Below are 15,949 nucleotides of genomic sequence, written 5' to 3'. Positions count from 1 at the left end.
CCTGTTTTCATATCTACATTCATCACTATGCATTGATACCCCCAGAGTATCTTGCTTGTAACGCCTACGTTTTTGCGAATTTTTCCAAATCAGTTGGCTCACCAATACAGCTAAACCGCATTGATAATATGGATTGACCCAGTGGAATATTTTGCAAAAGCATTTATTCACAGTATATCGACCTTGTCGACAGGCTCTGTGACTATTTTAAACTTTTATGACAGAAGAAAACATTAACAATACAAAAAAATAAACCATGATTTGATAGTAGCAGGTCAAGATTTTAAAAAACATTACCTTAAGTCTATTACAAAAATGTTACTGGCATCTCTCCGGCTGGCCTGCATGACAATTTCACTCAGTAGAATTTGTCAACATTCCTCACATGAAATATTACAGTATAGACCATGATAGATAACGATTAATTTACATTTACAACTGAAACTTCTTAGCGGAACTGTCTTTCGTTTGTCCGCACAAATGGAAAGGAAGCTGAAAAGGGCAGGAAGTTTTTTAAAGAATTGTTGCCATATTCGTCATCAATAGCGTATTAGGCAGCAAGATTGGAGTCACGATTATAGAAAAAAGGTCCATACGTAACTGATTATTATGCAGCGTTTGTCATTTTTTATTCCCTTGTATCCACCCCTACTGTGTCCAATCATCCGTTCATAAACTGAATACTGAAGGAATGAATCCACTTTGATATGCTGCTGATGTTTTATTTTCGTGTTGTCTCACACAGGTTGATATCATGAAGATTGTTCAATATATCAGTGGCTACATGTATTTTATCTTCGGGGAAGGCAAATGTGACTAGGCGATATGTTCTGAAAGATTGAGAATTAATTGTCGTCATAACAAAGAAATGATCAAAAATAACCTTTCGCTATTTACATTGCACCATGACACTTATTACCACTACAACTATAAAATGGAAAAGCGGATTTTTACTCCTTTAAGAGAAAAATGCTTGTGCTTGAGGACTTGGGTGTGTTCCGACGGTTTTCGGGCTTATATCTGCTGATTTAACGACCAGAACTTTCTAGCAAGTAATTGTAATAATTAGGTTTTGCAATGCGGAACTTTCTGATACGCCGCTAGCTAACTAAGGCAAATAAAGAAAAATTAACTAAGAAAACAAAAGAAGGTATATTGGATTCCAAGGGGCATGCTGTTTTGTGATATTGCCAACGTAACATGCCAAAGCATTGCCCTTTATATATCGACTTTTTATCACATCCGTCGACTGTTATTGACGGCAAATGCCGCGTTATTTTGTCTTCCTTGATGTCTCATGTAATAGTGCAGGTTTCTTTTTTGATCAGTAAATCCTTTATTGAATAATTGGAGCTCCATGACAGAAGAAAAATATGGTCCTTTTTTACGGTTAGCTGAAAACAACACAACGTGGGCGGCATAAATTCTTCCATAATGCCGGGGCATAACTTATTCACTGCATGGACTTTTTCGCTTTTGCTCGCATATTTTAATAGCTAGGGTATATCTGAAATAAATAAGGTTACTTTAACCACCAAACACATCGGAGCCAGAAGTTTCACTGACGAGAAGAAAGCTGTACATTAACTGTTCGTGATCTTGAGATCCCGGATTTTGTGGCTGACGGACATGAGATAACCTGTCCGCTTCAGCATTGGAAGAAGACGAATTAGCAATGCGTGATCGATTCTTGCTTGAGTAACTTTAGTTTTGACATTTAGAAAACGTAAAAGGATTAATTAAAATGACGCTAAAGCGTTTCGCTTAAGTCTCGTATACATGTTAATTAATTTTAATTTTCAGTGAGTCTGAGTCAAATCAGCCAAATCAAACTCTTGATGAACACGGATAAAATCTTTGACAGAACCATTCCGACGTAACTTTTGCTCTGCGAATGGAATCCTAAATAAAAGCTAAGCAGTACTGTCTTGAACGATATTCTTGCAAGCGGTTTTTTGCGATTCTTTTAACCACTTGTGAACTTGGCTCTTGTTTCAGCAGTTGTAAATTTGCCAAAGAAAATTAACTCACGTTGCCATCGATATTGAACCCTTAAAAACCATTCCCTTACAGTAAAAAAACATTCATGTTCATTACAAAAAAGCTCGGCGAAATATAAAGTGGTTAATGTCAGGAAGAAGAGGCATGATATATTTACTAAAAGCACGGTAATTAAACCAAGAATTTGCTATAGCGAATGGTATTGTGCAACGTGGCTGCACGTTTTTGTATAAAGTAAACGGTAAATTTGAGGGTTGTATCGAAAGTTAAAATTGTTTAGAAGTTGTTACTATGATGACTATGGTGACTATGGTGTAGAAATGCTAAGAAGATACAAAGCACATTCAAGTTTGCAAATACAGCATCATCAACCGTTTTACCTCCTTTGTTACGAAAGAATCTTTCGGTGGCTATCAATTCAGTAAAACAGGAAAAAGTTAGTAGCAGCTGGGGTTAAATGAACCATGAAAGATAGCACACTACACCGACAAAGCCACGCGATATTAAATTGTCTTTTCCTAACAAAGACCTTCATCAGTTGATGCTAAACTTTTGAGACTGGAAACGTGTTAGGACAAAAGCCTTAATGTTTTACAGTTAGTCCTTGAGCGAACAAGTCAAGAGCTATTTTCGTCCAACAACGACAAAGTTTCCTTTCAGGTGAAGATATTGCCACTACAACTAGTTTTAGTTTCAGCGATTGCAACATTTCCTTCCTTCCAACGAGTTTTTGGAAAAGATCAAATATATCTAAAAGTTCGGTAATTAATCTCAAAGAGATGTTTTTTTCGCTCTCATTGTCTGCATGAATTTCTAAAGAGCTTTGTTCCATGAACCGTGATAGGCCATTATAATAACAAGTGGCAATGCCCAAAACAAGAGAGCCGATCTACAGTTTTGACATCATAATAGCCTTTATCCGCACTACGCACGCCAGTTGAAGGGCAAGGAGCGCTGAACGTTTAGGAGAGACAAGACCGTGTTACTTTTGCTACCAGCTGTTACAAATCGAACTACGAAGTCAGATATATCCATCCCTTAAAGTCACCAAGTGTAATTCGAAGACTTTCCAAGAGATCTGAGAAAAAACTGAGCATAACTCAGTTTCGCAGCACACAGAAGAACAAAAGAGATGATGGTAAGTTTTTCGCGCCGAAACTAGCATCATAATGTACGCAGGTTTCCGTCCATGACAAAACTTTGACTTTAATGTGCTCAGTAAGCAGACAAACTTGTTTGTGAAGCCTTAACCAGGTTTCCTGTTTCTTGCCAGAACTGCGCAAAACGTACCAAAAGCCCTCCATTTTGCTGAAAGTTCCTTGATAAATATTCCGCTCATAGCTGTAGCTTTTTTTGTGTGTGTGTGGGATCTAAAGGCGGAATACCTGATGCGTTAAGTATTTTTTCCTGTTTTGTTCAGTTTGATTACTCACACCGGTACGGAGAAAAACCTTGCATTAAGACACTTGCAGTACAACGCAGACAAGTATTTTAGACTTTGAGTTAACTACACAAGCGCCAACAAAGTGAAATTATTTGATATCAGGAGCTGATGTTGGTCAGACGTGGTAAACGTGTTTATATGCTTGACTTAGGAATTCACGCATGGACGCTTATGAGCCTATTCATTAAACATGTGGGATTATTCAAGTGTGAAATTAATTACAAGCACACCAAAATTAGCACAAATAGACCGTTAATTCACTTGAAAACCTCGTCTGAACTTTATAAGGCCCATAATCCCTTTTTTTAGAGACATCAAGAATTTTCAGCAATCGGGTCAAGCATATCACAACAAATGCTCCTTCGCTCACCAATCGTCAACTAAGCTCGCCTAAAGTTGGTTGTTATCTGTTCACAGTTCTTCTTGTTTATGATTCAATTATATTTTTTTATTCCTTTTTTTTAACAATTTATAGCCTGCTTAACAAAATACGTAGACAATATCACAAAAAAAGCTGGAGATTTGAAGGTATCACAAGCGGCTTAAACAAAGGAACCCCTTTTCCCTCGCTATTTGAGAAAAAAAAAGGTTAGGCCATGCAAGAAATTACTCGATTTGAAAAATTTCGTTACCTGCATATCACAAATTAATTTATTTGTAGAGGATTTTGTATGGATCTTGTTCTTTTGTTATTGCCAAACTTAAAATGCGTATCTCTAATAATATTGGGCCCAGATAATAGATTTCAAATTCGCAATGTATGACGTAATATAATCTTTTAACATTGCAAGAAATTGTGATAGTTGTTTATTGCTAAGAACGGTAAATGCGAGCTCCTTATTGCCTAAACCAATAAAGTACATAAAAGGGATATCAAAGGCCACAGTTTAAGCAAGAAAAAGGAAAGAAGTGCTGTTTTTTTTGGTTCTGTTCTTTTTTTGGTTGCTTAGAAACCAATGTAAATACCAATGTGTAAACACATTTATAGATACCCATCACAAAGTACTTCCATCGAGTTAATCATTCAATATACCGTCTAATGGGCAGTGATATTAGAAGTACAGCAACTATTGCAGGTAGCTTCCATTCGTTCCGCGGTGCAATGTTACAAGCACTTATATTACTGCGTTATGCCGTTGAAATCTATTTTAGAACAATATAGTAAACTCGTTTCCTGTTATACTGCGTGTTCCACACATAAAGATTAATTTCTATTTTTACAATTTTTGTACCAAAAGTAGCGGTCGAAATTACAAACTAAACAAAAGGGTGTAAAGTGTCATTTCGCACAATGCTGTTAAGAAAAAACAGAACGCAGCAAACACTGCACAGCAGCTTTCATTTGAATGGTCATAGCTAATTCAGGCTTCATCTTGGCACAGACTCAAAAGTTAAAACTTCCTTGAATAGCATAATTAAAAAAAGAAAAAAACATCACTTGTAAATACTGCTCGACAGCTAGCATTTCATCTCCATGCTCAACAGCTAGAACCACTTTGTACAGCATCAAAATCAACACCATAGGAAAGTAACGCTTGGTAGCTGTCATTTGAATGGTCACACTAGGATTTCACTGTCTACTGACTCAAAAGGTAAAACCACCTTGTACAGAATAATAAACAGCACTACAGGGAAGTACTTCTCAGTAGCTTTCATTTGAATGGTCACACTTTAGGATTTCATCTACTGACTCAAAAGCTAAACCCACCTTGTACAACATAATAAACAGCACTACAGGGAAGTACTGCTTAGTAGCTGTCATTTGAATGGTCACACTTTAGGATTTCATCTACTGACTGAAAAGTTAAAACCACCTTGTAAAGCATAATAAACAGCACCACAGGAAAGTACTGCTCAGTAGCTGTCACTTGAATAGTCAAACTTTAGGATCTCATCTACTTACTCAAAAGTTAAAACCACATTGTACAGCATAATAAACTGCACCACAGGAAAGTACTGGTCAGTAACTTTTATTTGAAAGTTCACACAATAGGATTACATCCAAATTTTAAAAATTTTGACTGAACCACATCCTACAGCATAATGGAAGGTGTCGTAAGGTATTCCTCCTAGTATAGGTTTTACTGTTTTAGGAGTACCTCTATTAAAGATTAAAGATTCAAGATTGCTCTGTAGCTTTTATTCGAAAGTTCACACAGAATTTCATTAACGCCTAAAATGTAGAACTACATCGTACATCATAATAGAAAGTGCAAAGTATTGCTCATTAGCTTTTATTCCACAGTTTCCACAATAGAATTTCGTCTACACATAATAGTTAGAACCACAATGTACACCGTAACACAAAGTACCACAAGAAAGCACTTCTCAGTGGGTTTTGTTTGGTTGTCACACTCAAGGATTTCATCCGCAGACTCATAACATTGAACCTCATCACCTGACTCAAAATTGTGGGCTTGAAGTGACAAGACTTAATACATGGAATCAGTTTGCCACTATGCTTAAACCCACGAACAAAGCCAACAAGCTATATTTATCGTGATAGGCTAATACTAGAGGAGTTATATTATTTGTCTTGAAATATTGAACGAAAAATAAATGTCAATATTTATCGTTTTGCTTTAATCTCATTCCATAACTAACAGCGATCCTGTTTCACGTTGCCGCCTTTAAAAAGCTGTGTCTTCTAGAAGCTTTCACATTCTTACCAGATGCGTACGCTTGAAACGGACATTATTCGTATTGTACATTGAAATATGAACAAATCAAACCGATAACTGAATGTTTAGCAGAAACCTTTTTGTTTATATAGCTTCCCAAATGGTTGGGACTGTGTACTCCTATTTGGGATTTGTATATTCTAAGTACAAAACGACACGACGCATGCCGACCCGTTGTTGCCACAAACGGCGCTGGAAAATTTTATGAGGGCAAAGCAACTAAATATTCAAACAACAAAAAATTGTTGTTTTTCCCCGAGCCTTAAATTCTTCATCAACATCGATACTTCTCGCGCGTAGTGTTGCAATAGGGTGCGAGCGACCATTAACTTCTACCAGTTTAACGAATTGATAGAGAAAACATTGTGGACACAAATCTGCAACAAAATGACTTTGATGTTTTTCTTTCCAGAAAACTAGTCTACATTTTTCTCATACTGTTTCGGTTCCAAGATATAACATCACTTATCACAATACTGAATATTGGTCCACTTTATAATATTTTGCTCAAAATATTGAGGAGGTATTGCAATGACCTTTTACTTATATCGATTCATCTAATACAAGAGTGGCTTGAAAGTAACAACAAAAATGATGAAACGAGAAAGAAGTATATGGGGCATTCATACCAAGTATATTGGCAGTTTTCAGTTTACTATTTTTTGTTGAAAACAAATAATATCAACAAAATATCTCTACGCACTAGAATACACTGAGGTTTGTAATATTGAAATCGTGTTAAATGTTGCTCTTTGAGAGATCTCTGTTCTAAGTTTATCAGTTTGCTTCATTTTCTAATTTTAAGAATGACTCCATGAACATTTTACCCTCGTGTTAAAAGGTTAATGTCTTAACGTCTTAATGTCTGATTTTGTAAATATATAAATAGATTTGCAGTTAATTAAAAATTTATTATTAGTAATTTTACGTCAATGTTTTAACGTAACATGATCGGAGCAAAACTGCCGCTAATCAGAGCTGCTATGCTTAACAGACATCGTTTGATTAGCAAAGGTTCATATCTTGTGTTTATAAAGTTTCCATGGCAAGTTACCAGATTAGCCCAAGTGTAGCTTTAAACAATGTCACAACATGACAACAAGTATTGCCCTTGATAATTAAGGCTAAGCTTTTTAGTATTTTGACAAGGATCAAATTCTGCATAAACTTGAAGAGGAGTGTTCGCTAATTTGCGGCGAGAAGGAATTCTTGTGATACCGAAAAACTTGGGTACAAAAAGAATACGTCATTCAGCTTGCACGATAAAAAGAGAATTTGCTTTTTACAGTATGGTAAGTGTGGGTTTCCTTTGTGGTAATATTGTGTACAAAACGTACTTTTTACTATTTTAGTTAGAAATATAAGTCTGTCACTTTTATTACTTGAATTTAAAAATTACACAACTTATTTACGAAAGGATAAAAAATGCAAACAGTTGGAATGAAAATGAAGTTTTCGTTTTTGCAAAACCAGTGAAGGCAAGTTCTCTTCAAAAGCGTTTCCTGATATATTGGTTAATATTATCTTAATAATGGTCGCGCGTATGAAATGTATCTGGTCGATTGTGAGTAAAGGAATGCTGAAATTTTATTAAATAAATTGCTACTTCGATGCAAATTAAATAGCTTTATTTGAAAGAAAGCCCCGTAACGCTAAAAAGCATAATCGGCACTAAGATCGCAAGGTGACAGCGTTTCGAATAGAGGATATATTTAAGACGACAGCGTGGAAAATTTGAAGAGAATGGAAACTTACTAAGCAACGTCTGATCTGTTGTTTTGAGGCTCCACTTTAAATTACTTTATCTCACCTGAAACTTGGGAACGAATAAATATTTTTGTAAAAGAAGGAATTATTTAAAAGCAAAACTAACATAGATGATATAGCAATCGCGCTATTCCGCTCGATCTAATATCACATTAATCAATTTTATTCTCGAATATTTCAAGGATTGCGTCAAAGGTTGTGCGGTGCTACTAGTTGCAAACAAACCTTTAACGATTTTGCTATTGTTCAATAAGATTTTCATTGGATTTCCTTATTTTATGATTGTCTGCATGTATTTTACAGTTTTAGTCTGAGCAAAATATAGTAGCATTTGGGCTCAAGTACTGATTTTTCAGACGTAGGAGCCAAGTTTTAAGTCTGAGCTCAACCTTTAGTAGCTTTTAGTGGTTAAGGTCAAGCACTGATTTTGATATTTAAGCCAAAGTATTTATCAAGGTATTGTTAAGAGTATAGAACGATTTCAAAACTGAATTGGTTTACAGTTCAAAATTCTCAGGTACTTTCTCCTTCTTCTTCTTCTTCTTGTTTGGGAAATTGAATACTTAATTCGGACGTGAACCCACACGAACTCAATATCCTCTTTTTTATTATTATTTATATTTTATAATAAGCCCAGCTGATGCTAAGTCCACAAAAACGACTCTATTACGTTTTATTCTACTCTAATATCATTCAGTATTTAGTTTATAACTTGCGTCTTATTTAATTAAGAGTCTGAAACCGACGGACGAAAAAAAACTCACCATTTAGATGATAAGGACATTATCCTGCTTATGTCGTGGTTAATGTTTTGGTGATATTTTGTAAATGAACACAAGTTAAAAAGACAAGTTAAGGCGACAGGATTCCACGACTTTTGAAACTTAGGGCAAAAATCTCGACGACAAATTCAACGAAACTGTTGAGTAGTGCTTTTAAAACGTTCCTGAAGCGCTGCTTGTTTCACAGGAAACTTTAAACGTTTCGAGCTTAAACGTTCATGAGGCCGAAATGGTTTATTCTTCCATGTAATCAAACAACTTGAAAGAGGCAAACTGAGAAATTGTGTTTATTTCTTGCCTGCAACTTTTATTGACAACTCGTTAGTTTTAATTGTTACCGTATTTTATATTTTCAAGTTACGTAACGTTTCTCAGCCAATCAGCGATGGCCGCGTATTTGTTGGTTACTGTTGTTTTCCGACTTTTGTTTCATTTCACGTCTCATTAACAGTATAAAAATATACAGAATTAATCTTCTTTGTTTACAAGTAGACTTTAAACGTAATCGCCATTAGTGATATTTCAACACTTGAGTCAGAACTAATAATTGATCACAAACATTCTAAAGAAAAACCAATATACAACACCGCCTGTATATTTGCCGCGTTCCTATTTTTATCGCTTGTTCTACGTTGCAGAAAGATTATGTGAAATATCTCAGTTTTATTGTATCAGTAATTTAAAACTGACGTATGTTGCACTGCCGATATAGCTGCCCTACGCGCTCACTTAAGTTTATCAATATACATTTACCACACTCAGAGTTCGTATTGTCGAGTAACAAAGCTGAAACATCTCTTTAGTTTTTCCTCTTGAGTGAAATAGCACAGATTTGTTAACTTTTCTGATTTTTCTACTAAAAAACAGCTGAAAAACAATTATAAATTACACCAACAACACAATTTTGAAGATTCTTCACAGTCATCATCATCATCGTTTATCTACTTTGTCTAAAATGCAGGCTTCCACAATTGCAAAGCCGCCTTTGAGGCCCCAGTTGAACAGCTTTGTAAAAGCACAACCACAAAGAGAAGCCGCGATGAAATCATCAAGATATTATACGTTCACGGCGGAGGATTTGTACAACTGTCTACACCAGAAAAGTGGAAATGTTGAAGTGATTAACCTTGAAGACTCAAGACCCAAGAAAATGACAGAGAACGGAACGGACAGGGAAATGCGCCCTTCTTGTAAGTTAGAGATTTTATACTGTTTATTTGTTTAAAGGATGGTTGGTTGGTTGCTAGTGTTTGTTTGCATTCATCATTTTCATATATCCATCGTTTCAAAATTGAAACACCCAACAAATTCTATTTCACAGACATGAAAAAAAATTGATCACTTACAAAAGGCTTCTGATTTGCTTTCACTTGGAAGTATTTTATTTTCATTGAAATTTAAACTCCATTCCGCGGCTTTTAACAATCCTGAAAGAAACAGAGGGTGACTGAATGGGGGTCACACACGATGTAAGTGGACTTTGATCAAGCCGCTATCAGACAATACTTCCTTCAGTAAAGTGACACTCGAGAGCTTTCATGTGAATGGTCACACTTTAAAGGTGCTTTCACAAGGTAAACAAAAGTTGAAAAACTCTAATAATAAAGCAAAAAATGCCAACATGGCGCCTCATGCGAGCATCTTGGCGCAGCTTCAGATAGCGCGACATTTTGATTGGTTAAAAGTGAACAAGTCCCGTTTGACAGTCTTTCTTTTGACACGTGAAATATGCGTTTGCTAACAGAAAAAAATGGTGAAAAAGTTGGATAAGTTGGCCAGAATAGAGACAAGTTCTATTAGTGTTACCAACAGTTTGCCAACCTGTTTGCCAGCCGTTGTTGCAAAGTTCACACGTGCCAACTCCAGTTGTCAACTTTTGTTTGGCGTGTTAAGGCGCCTTAACATTTCCAATCCTTGTAACACAGAAGGCAAAATTACTGAAAGCTGATTGGTCAAAACAGAGGGCATTTTTTTCTTAATTTTCCTTTCACCGAGGGCAAAACTACTCACTCCTGATTCGTCGAGGGGCGAAGATGCTTGCTCCTGATTGGCTGAGCGCGCCATCTCTACATTTAGTTGGTTTCTTTATTTTGTGCCGCAACAACAAGACTTCTTTCAGGTTCTTTAGATTTTGACTTTTTAAGCCGGAGTGTTTGTGCCACAAATACCTGGAAATCAATTGCTACAGGAAATTCCTAAAGGTGAACTTTCGTTTCTTTCAAGAAACAGCAAGAGATAATTTGTGTCAAAAGCTAAAAACTTGATCGGATTTGTTTGGTAGAGAAAAACTGAAATCATTCATGGCCGCGACCAAGTGCTTTCACCTCGCTACGGCTTCTTCCAACGAACGATAACCGAACTTAATAACAGTGCCCTTTTGATGGGGGGATGGAGCAGATCAAATTTAATGGAAGAAATTACTCTGCAATTTCATTTTTTTGGACCCATTGTTTATTATTTTTATCGATCTGTGTTCGTGTAATTTTCAAGCGGTAGAAAGGTCCACAGGGCAGGTGAATCAATTAATTGAGGCCTAACGTTTGATTTTAATTGTTGTTAGTTTTTTAATTACATACATATGACAGTCAACTTTTCTCGTTTTGTCTGTTTTGTACGCTAAGAAACAAGCGAATTGTTTGTTTGTTTTGCTTACGGGTGAGTGTTTTTACTCAAAGCCGGGACTGACTGTTTTACGAAGTGCCTCCGTCGATAGTTTTAAGAAAATTTTCCCCTCTATGTTATAAACACGTAATCGCTATGAGTCCTTGTAGAATTAAGGATTAATTTTCACTTGTATTTTCAAAATTTTCGCGAATTGCCCTCGTGGCGGCAGCGACTCGGCTTAATGCGATTACATATACAAAGACTCAAACAATATAAAAAAAAAACAGCACCACAAAAAGTAACACCTACTGCTCAGTAGCTTTCACTTTAACGGTCACACTTTAGGATTTCACCCACAGTACCACGCAAAAAGGTGTTTCTCTGGGTGGTCAAGCTTTGGAAATTCTTCCTCAAATTGAAATAGGATATGATACAAACATCACGCGACAGTGACTTGCATTTCATTTCAATTTTTGTCGTTATTTAGTTTGCAGAAGCTGTAACAAGCTATATGCGATCTGCTGCCCAATCCACTCGACCTACAACACGACGGCTGAATCTGACAGTCAGGTGGATTGGAACAGCTATGCCATCAAGTCATTCCCGGATGTTGTCCAGCTATGCAAGTCCAGCATTCCAGGGAAGAAGTATGGTGTGGCTGCTAGGCAACACATCCCTGTCGGAACATGGATCGGACCTTACGAGGGAAGACGGATAGCCCCTGATGCTATCAACCCAAACATGGACTCTTCTTACTTGTGGGAGGTGAGACAGGAACGATATCTATGTTCCCTTTTCTCGTGAAGTATACCTTGATGCATTAAAACATGGCAGAAATGCTTAAGTGTAACATTTCAAATAAAAGCTACTGAGCATTCCTTTCCTGTGGTGCTGTTTATTATGCTGTACAAGGTGATTCTAACATTTGACTCTGTGCATGAAACCCTAAAGTGTGACCATTTAAATGAAAGCCACTGAGCAGTACTTTCCTGTGGTGCTGTTTATTATGCTGTACAAGGTGGTTCTAACTTTTTAGTCTGTGGATGAAATCATAAAGAGTGACCATTCAAATGAAAGCTACCGAGCAGTACTTTCCTTTAGCTTCTATGATAAGTTATTGTGTGCATGATAATAACTAGTATTAACTATTAATTTCTGGGCAAAATGATCAGTTGCGGTTTACATTTGAAAAGGTTTTAGTGTATCCGCTCATATGAAAATTGTCGTACATTCCTTTCCTTTTTGTTTATTTCTCTATTCTCTCCAAGAATACATTTCGCCAAATTCGCCCAAGCTTACTGAGTTGGGTGCTCTAAGGATGCGAAAGCGAAACTAAAGAGAGAAAAGGACAAGACTCTTTATCTACTGCTATTGAGGATTGATTCAACTTTGAATAATCTAATATCAATGGTACCGAATATTTGGCTTTATCAACTAAGTTGATAAAGTCATTTCGCCACTCTAGAGAGATTGACAGCTGATCCTTCGAGAGTTAACCGTTCAGTCGACGAAGACGTCATCTCTCGAACGTCCTTATGGTGGCGAAATGACCTTACTAACTCTGTTGATAAAACCAAACATTCGCTTTCACTCCCCCACCAACGCAGCGAGATATGTCCAGAAATGTACGCTAATGAGATGCATGAACTGTATGATAGACATCACAAAGTGTCCCCTACCCTAAAATCTTACTAAAACACAAATAATTCTGTCAAACATTAAGTCATATGAAAACGACAAAAAGGTCGCACCACAGTTTCTTTAGAAACTAACCCCTTATCTATTTAATATTAATGTCGACCCTGTTTTATGTTAGATCTACAAAGAAGGAAGACTGTTGTACTATCTCGATGCCACAGACGAGGAATCTTCCAGCTGGATGCGATTCATAAAGTGCGCACGTCACATAAACGAGCAAAACCTGTTTGCGTTCCAGTACTGTGGTAACATCTATTACCGAGCTTTCAAGGACATCCCCGTGGGCACAGAGCTTCTGGTGTGGTACGAAGATGTGTACCCGCAATACTTTGGGATCCCTTTAAGCATCCACGACTTGAACTCGACGGGTGAGTCTAACTTGATGCTCTCTTTCCTCCTGCGCTCTCATAGTGACACCATTATTGTGGTTCCATTCTTTTGATTCAGTGAATGGCAGTGAGACTCAGCATCATTTGAAACAGCAGCGATTTCTTCTACTGCTGTTAATGGTGTGTCCTGCCTATGATCGTATCGCTTCTTTGGACATTTCTTTTACGTCAACAATTTTTTAGAATACATTACACATAGTTCCCCCGGTGTTTATTATTCCTTATATCTGAAAACATTCTCCACAACTGTAGACATTTCATTTTCTGTTATTCTTGTGGTGAACCAAAACATTCAATGCATATTACTTCATTTCTTTAGGACCAAGGCCTTATCCACCTGCAGCAACTTCGTACACAGATGGACAGAAGGTCGCCTCAGTTTCCGCTCCAATTTCCGTCGCTGTAACACCGGCATCTTTGCATGCGCAAGCACCAAGCCAGAGAAAGTCACCTTATCACACACCACTCTCTCCACAAACCAGAGCTCGAAAATCACCCGGCGCAACAGAAAGGGAAAACACAAGCAAACAGATGCAAAAGGATGCTGTCAAACGGAAACATGAAGAAAACGACCGCAACTCCAAGAAGCTCAAAACACAGCAAATAACCCAGAAGAAAGACGGTTCTAAAGAAATGCTACAAAAGTTAGAAGAGGCACGCCTTAAGGACAAGACAGAACTGCCTTGCGAATGGCCTCGAGTTGCAGACGGTGAATTCATCTTGGAGAACGGCGAACCCAAAATATGGCACTGTGGTCAATGTAACAAATCTTTTGCGCAGCGAAGCCTCCTTCAAGTGCACAGCTGCCCAAGAAATACAAACAGGCCTTACCAGTGTGGTCACTGCGCCCAGGAATTCGCTCATCCTAATGAGCTGCGCACGCATGCTGTCATTCACTCAGGGAAAAAGCCATTCAAGTGCGGATATTGCTCGCGCACATTTGCTGGAGCGACGACTCTGAATAATCACGTGCGCACGCACACTGGAGAGCGGCCCTTCTCCTGTAACAAGTGCTACAAGACATTTTCCCAAGCATCTCAACTCAGCAAGCATAAGAGGTCGCTTTATGACTGTTACGCCTGAAAACTGTTTGTTGCCTCAAATTTCACATGAAAACAATCTTTACTAAAGTGTGCACACGTTTCCACGAACATACATGTATATACGATAAAACATTCATTAGACTCAGTCATATCTTAAAAGAAAAGCTTACATAACGGTAATACCAGGTGTTACTAAGAGGACGGTGTGTTATTTTATGATAACTGATACCAGTTTAGTTAACGTTTGACAAAGTATCTAATCATCTTTACTCATTCAGTCAGTCATTACAACTTTATATTTTCATTCTGTGTAAAGTTAGTTTTATATAAAGTGTTTGCGTGCAAATGTTAGGCTGAAGTGGAGGGTCGGTAACGGCCATTGGCTTCGGTTTGCCTTAGATAGTGAAATACGAGTGCGTAAAATAGCAATTTGTAACATATCTAGTCTACTCCTAGACGTTTTTCCCGCGCAAAATCTTCGCATAAGTCGTAACGGTGGTTACGAAGTTGCGCCATAGCTAAGCTAACGAAAACGAACCATTAGTATTGCAGTCACGCTGCCTGATGTATTTTATTTATCGCCATGAAACGTTCCGTTATAGGAAAGGAGGGTATAGATTGAACAGCAGTCTTATTTTTTGACTTTAAACCGATTAACACTGAATGCACTTTACAAACTCGTTTAGACCAAGTCTCGACAGTGAAATACCACTGATACATATGTACTAAGTATACTAAGTTGCCAAGGTGTGAACTACATTTACAGACGTGTATATAATCGATTTTTTAGACTTATATCGCTATAAAATACCTTTTATAAAGGTTAATTTTTCATTACTTTTCTTTTAGTAATGTGCATTAAGCTGGGAATCAGCATTTTGCGATTACGTGTAACAAAAAATTCCAACTGTGTTTCATTAAAAAACTTTAAAACACTCAGTGTTAACACAAACCTTTGACTGTATGGTTGTATTCGATATACGGACCAAGCACCAATTATCAAGCCTAGCTAGCCGGGCAGTGGCATGTAGTAAGATGCAAGCCTTCCCCATGTGAACTTACCAGGCCCAGTTTTCACTGAGGACACAAAGACAACGGCACTCATGAGTACAAACACATTGCCGCTATTTCTCGGGCATGATACAATGGCTGATATCCCATGGCCGCTAAGCCAATCAAATCCCTGGAATTGCGTTATCCAATGTTCCAGTTTTTAATAACATAAGATATCCTGCAGACTCCGCTGGGGGAATAAGGCTCTGCTTTCCCCGTCCAACCGCACCCCTCGCCCGAAGGTTTCTCAACAAAGTCAGTATCTCCCTGTTGCGCGTTTTGTCTTCGTCCTAATAAAGTAGCGCAGTCTTAATTCCTAAAGAATTGAACAGCGGGGTCTCATTAACCGGGACAATGTTTGCATCGTTTAAGCACCGACAGCCTAAAAGGTCCTGCTTTGTTGGATAATGAAATTCTATAAAATTGGTTAAAGTTTAAAGTTCGGAAACAAATTTTTAAAGTTCTCACTAAAGTTTTTTGTTGTAAT

The 15,949-nt window shown here is 37.4% G+C and overlaps 1 protein-coding gene across 2 annotated transcripts; it reads left to right on the top strand.

Moving 5' to 3' along the window:
• The first annotated feature begins 2,529 nt into the window (after positions 1-2,529).
• Positions 2,530-15,362, top strand: LOC146468167 (putative histone-lysine N-methyltransferase PRDM6). 2 transcript variants are annotated; one of them, XM_085124880.1, is made up of 5 exons: positions 2,530-3,139; positions 9,637-9,865; positions 11,767-12,044; positions 13,096-13,345; positions 13,686-15,362. In XM_085124880.1, the coding sequence occupies exons 1-5, from the start codon at positions 3,134-3,136 to the stop codon at positions 14,447-14,449; spliced, it is 1,527 nt and encodes a 508-aa protein (XP_084981006.1). In that variant the 5' UTR covers positions 2,530-3,133; the 3' UTR covers positions 14,450-15,362. The 2 variants fall into 2 exon arrangements, with proteins under 2 accessions (XP_084981006.1, XP_084981007.1); XM_085124881.1 differs by lacking the exon at positions 2,530-3,139 and adding an exon at positions 7,178-7,418.
• Positions 15,363-15,949: the final 587 nt, after the last annotated feature.

The sequence above is a fragment of the Pavona decussata genome, unplaced genomic scaffold, assembly GCF_977016875.1.
Source record: "Pavona decussata unplaced genomic scaffold, jaPavDecu1.1 SCAFFOLD_133, whole genome shotgun sequence".
In the NCBI taxonomy this organism is placed as follows: Eukaryota; Metazoa; Cnidaria; class Anthozoa; order Scleractinia; family Agariciidae; genus Pavona; species Pavona decussata.
This window is presented reverse-complemented; position numbering and strand designations above follow the sequence as displayed.

Bases quoted from the DNA above. Each gene is read 5' to 3' on its own strand.
- LOC146468167 (XM_085124880.1), top strand. The intron at 9,866-11,766 runs GTAAGTTAGAGA...GTCGTTATTTAG, and splicing joins CAGGGAAATGCGCCCTTCTT to TTTGCAGAAGCTGTAACAAG. The intron at 12,045-13,095 runs GTGAGACAGGAA...GTTTTATGTTAG, and splicing joins ACTCTTCTTACTTGTGGGAG to ATCTACAAAGAAGGAAGACT.